The 4,628-nt window shown below is 55.2% G+C and overlaps 1 protein-coding gene across 1 annotated transcript; it reads left to right on the top strand.

Moving 5' to 3' along the window:
• Positions 1-1,534: 1,534 nt before the first annotated feature.
• On the top strand, positions 1,535-4,398 carry SLC25A5 (solute carrier family 25 member 5). The gene is made up of 4 exons (XM_044234261.1): positions 1,535-1,727; positions 2,738-3,224; positions 3,462-3,602; positions 3,992-4,398. Exons 1-4 carry the CDS (start codon positions 1,617-1,619, stop codon positions 4,147-4,149), a joined length of 897 nt encoding a protein of 298 aa, XP_044090196.1. The 5' UTR covers positions 1,535-1,616; the 3' UTR covers positions 4,150-4,398.
• The last annotated feature ends 230 nt before the right edge of the window (positions 4,399-4,628 follow it).

Genomic DNA, 4,628 nt, shown 5'->3' with positions numbered 1-4,628 from the left:
GAGAAATGGAACAGCTTCTCATGAACATCAGGTAAGGGTTTTACCCAGGATCAACAAAGCTGGATTCCAAACTGCTCTTCTCTGAATCCTCTCCGTGTGTGCTCATCCCTTCAGACTGCTGGAGTTCCTAGGAAGACTTCCAAATTGCAAAGTATAACTAAATGAAGGACCTCATGATCCTGGAGGAACCCTAGAATTGGGCCCTTCAATGGGCAGATCTGCAGAAGGTGGGAGAGGGCAGGAAAGGAAGGTGAAGGATACGCCTCCTGTCTGTGTCTTCACTGTGCTGGGCAACCTCGGGTTGGGCGGCAGTTGCAACTTGCAATGGTATCATCATTTTTATAAATATTGTTGTTACTACTTAGACATATGATATGTGATTATACTCTCTGCTTCTGTTCCAAACCTAAGAGAGTGCACTCGAGCTAGCAAGTAGGTGTTTAAGGACTTGTCTGGCAAATGCTTACCCACCGCAGGGATTAAGGGGCTCAGTAAGCACTTGTCCATTGACACAAAGCCCGTCAATCAAATTCTATTGATTCCTCTAAAAGCTCTGGAGTTCAGGAATCTACTCAATCCAAGAGCACTTTACTTTCCGTCCAAGGAGCTAAATGCCAACCTAGTTCACATAGCCTCTTAACCTTCCCGGTACAACCTCTTTATTTGACTTCTGGCTAAAATAATGTCCCCACCCCCAGCAGAGTCCTTTGGACTCTCCTCTGCCAACTCCGGGGAAGATCTTTGTTAAATCGTTTTTGCAAACCAAGAGTCTGAGGCACGCTGATAGTGCCCCAACCCTGCTATTCCCCCCAGTTTCCCCTGGTTTCCCCAGGGCAGCTCCAGAGCAGTGCCAGGTCTGGGGTGAAAAGAATGAGGCTCCCGCCCTAGCACAAAACTTAAAGGGCACCAAACAGCTCAGGAGTCACAACAAATGATTTTTAGTGCACCATTTTTGAAAAGTCAAAAGTAAGGCCAAAATCCATGAAGAACAAATTATCACCATTTAAAATAAAGACAGAATCGCACCCCGCACTTGCAGGACCCTGCCTCACCTGCCTCACCCTAATCCCAACCCTGGGGCTCCATTTCAATTTTATTTACAGAAACCGGCGACCGGCCGTCGTTTGCCCACAGTATTTTTTCTTTTTTTTTAACATTGCATTAACTTATTATTTTAGTTACCGAGATTTTTTTTTTTTTTTTTTTTTTGCGTCCCCTTCAATACTGCAGAGGTTTCTATGCAGGCACACCCGTAACCTCACCCGCCCTCCCCACTCGAAGGCCTCTCCCAGAGTCCAGCGGCGGAAGCCCAGGTATAGCCCGGGGGCGCTGGGTCCTCAGGCCCGGGCAGGTGCCTGGGGCGAGCCGCGCCGCGCGGGAGGGCGGCCCCGGGGCCTGACTCCGCGGCTCCGCCCCCCGCGTGCCGAGCCACTCAGCCACCCCGCTGGCCCGCGCGCCGGGGCTCGGTGCCCGCCCAGGCCCGCCCCCGACGCCGGCCGCCGGGGCGCCGGCTCGCCCTATATAAATCGGCCATTTGTTTCGCTCCGCCCCAGAGTCCCGGAGTCCCAGCCGGTTCCTACCGCAGTCCCGTAGTCGCCCATCTCATTCCTTTCAACATGACAGATGCCGCTGTGTCCTTCGCCAAGGACTTCCTGGCGGGTGGAGTGGCCGCGGCCATCTCCAAGACGGCGGTAGCGCCCATCGAGCGGGTCAAGCTGCTGCTGCAGGTACCTCCGGGGATGTGGGGGGGGGGCGAACCAGGAAGTGGGGGAGGGGGCGCGCAGAAAGCCTGGCCCTGGGGCCGGAGGGGAGGGCGTTAATTCTTTAGTCCCGTCGGGGGAAGCGGCCCGGTGCGGGCAGGGGTGGCCGCAGAGGCGGACCAAAGGGCCAGCTCGGGGGAGGTGCTTTGGTGACCTGAAGTTCTGGAGCTAGGAAGGGGTCGGGGTGGAGGGAGGCGAGGCGGGCCTGGGCCTTGGCATCCCGGGGGGTGGGGGGGTAGCGGCGAGCTCGAGTGGGCAGCCCGGCAGCGGCCGCCTCCCGGGGGGCCTGGAGGTCAAGGGCGAAGGCTGGAAGCCGGCACTGGAGGGAGGGACACCTGGCCGTGTCGAAGGCCTCAAGGTCGCGGCAAGGAGATAACATAACAGCCCGGCGGAGGCCATGCGGCACGTCGGGGGGCCGCGCCGCCGGCGGACGCGCTCTCCCCTCGCTGGGCCGGAAGCCGGCGCCGGGAAGCGCGTGTGCCCGCTGCGTCCGCCCCCGCGCAGCGGCCGCCGCGTCCCGGCCGCCTCGCGGCGTGCTCCCCCGCTCCGGCCCTAGAGGGCGCCCCCGGACGAGCGCAGGACTGGGGGCCTGTGGGTCACCTCTGGGAGAGGAGCAGGGGCGGAATGGAACCCCGAGGCGGAGGCCACGGTCACCGAGGTGACCGCGCCCTAGGCGGGACAGGCCAAGATGCCTCTGAACCTGGGTCTGAGGTAATGACCTTTCTCCCAGGTCTAAAGGTCACGGGTCCGACCCAGGGTGCCCCCCCACCCAAAGGGGTGGAGGCTTTATGCCTTCTAAGGTTGCAGAGCACTCCTTCCACGGGGACTGGCCTCCCATCCTGTATGATCTAGAAGAGTGGCTGTGGGGAGTAGTTAACCTGAAAGCCCCGCCAGTGTTACAGAGGATAACATTTCTCTTCCTGTCTTCCTTCTCCGTGGTTGTAACTCTCCCTTTCGGCCCTCCTCTTGTCTATCAGGTGCAGCATGCCAGCAAGCAAATCACTGCGGATAAGCAATACAAGGGCATTATAGACTGCGTTGTTCGTATCCCCAAGGAGCAGGGAGTCCTGTCCTTCTGGCGCGGTAACCTGGCCAATGTCATCAGATACTTCCCCACCCAGGCTCTCAACTTCGCCTTCAAAGATAAATACAAGCAGATCTTCCTGGGTGGCGTGGACAAGAGAACCCAGTTTTGGCGCTACTTTGCCGGGAATCTGGCATCTGGTGGTGCAGCTGGGGCCACGTCCTTGTGCTTTGTGTATCCTCTTGATTTTGCCCGTACCCGCCTAGCAGCCGATGTGGGCAAAGCCGGAGCTGAAAGGGAATTCAAAGGCCTCGGTGACTGCCTGGTTAAGATCTACAAATCTGATGGCATTAGGGGCCTGTACCAAGGCTTCAATGTGTCTGTGCAGGGTATTATCATCTACCGAGCCGCCTACTTCGGTATCTATGACACCGCCAAGGGTAAGTTTGCTCTCTCTACATAGAAGCTGTGTTCCTTTCATCCGAAAGGTGGTTAATGCTGGCCGGATTTTCCAGAGCCAGAGATTTACTGTAATTGCTAGAGGAAGCCGTGGTCATCCAGGGCAAACTCTGTGCAGGGATGAGATGTTGGGGGGGGAAGGGGGAGGCGGGGGTGTAGGAAACAACAGGCCCCTAAAACTCTGCTTTCTAGTAAAAGCGTCTCTTCCCTGTTCTCAGGAATGCTTCCAGATCCCAAGAATACTCACATCTTCATCAGCTGGATGATCGCACAGTCTGTCACAGCGGTTGCCGGGTTGACTTCCTATCCATTTGACACTGTTCGCCGCCGAATGATGATGCAGTCTGGGCGCAAAGGGAGTAAGTTCCGCTGGAGCAAATGATAAAAAGACGCGCGGGCTGGGGACAAGCTGGGGCCACAAGCTAGCGGTGCCTGGCTTTAAAAATGAAGTCTGTTCCTGATGGTGGGATGGGGTTGATGGTGTCTGCCTTTGAGCGGGCCCTTCGGATGCCTGTGAATGAGGGTGCTTAAATGGTGTTAGAGCTTAAGGCCAAGGGGTCGTCTACATAGCCCTGTTCTCTACTCACGGCATCAGTAGTTCAGTATCCCCCAGGCGAATGTGTCAATGTCGAGTTTCCTGGAACTGCCATCGGCACTCTGGGAGGCGGGACTCTGGTTTCGTCCAGTAAGTCTGGGAAGGACTCTCATCAGCCTTTGGTCACCGACTCCGTGTCTTTATTCTTTGCAGCTGACATCATGTACACAGGCACAGTGGATTGCTGGAGGAAGATCGCACGCGATGAAGGCGCCAAAGCGTTTTTCAAGGGGGCGTGGTCCAATGTTCTCCGCGGCATGGGTGGTGCTTTCGTGCTCGTCTTGTATGATGAAATCAAGAAGTTCACATAAGTTATATCCAAGCCTTCTCCCCCTCCCCCCGCCCCGGAACAGGCATGTTGTATGATAGAACATATCCTAAGCATTCTTGACAGACTGTTGGCTGTCTCTTTATCGATGGCAACTTTCACTGGTTAAACGGGAAGCAATAATACCTGAGCAGTTTTCTCTTAAAGCCATTTCCACAATGATGGGACTCAATTATATTTTTTATTTCAGTCACTCCTGATAAATTTGAAGAAATAAAAAATATCTGAAATACGTTTTTGTCCTTGACTTGATTTGCGTACATGGTGAGGGCTACATTCGAGTAGATGTTTGTTACATGTCCTTTAAACACTGCAGTGGCTCCTGAGAGGGAAAGCTTGCTTTCCAAACCAGTCTCTAGCCCTTCACTTCTCAGACAATACCTTGGTCCTATGAGCCAATGATATTCCCAATATAACAGCAGAATTCAGGCCCAGTGTATCCAGAACCACAGGTCTGCTGAC

This window comes from Neovison vison, chromosome X (genome assembly GCF_020171115.1).
Source record: "Neovison vison isolate M4711 chromosome X, ASM_NN_V1, whole genome shotgun sequence".
Taxonomy (NCBI): domain Eukaryota; kingdom Metazoa; phylum Chordata; class Mammalia; order Carnivora; family Mustelidae; genus Neogale; species Neogale vison.
This window is presented reverse-complemented; position numbering and strand designations above follow the sequence as displayed.

Coding starts and splice junctions, on each gene's coding strand:
- SLC25A5 (XM_044234261.1), top strand. CDS start 1,617: ATGACAGATGCCGCTGTGTCCTTCGCCAAGGACTTCCTGGCGGGTGGA. Junction 3,225..3,461: donor TATCTATGACACCGCCAAGG/GTAAGTTTGCTC, acceptor CCCTGTTCTCAG/GAATGCTTCCAGATCCCAAG. Junction 3,603..3,991: donor GCAGTCTGGGCGCAAAGGGA/GTAAGTTCCGCT, acceptor TATTCTTTGCAG/CTGACATCATGTACACAGGC.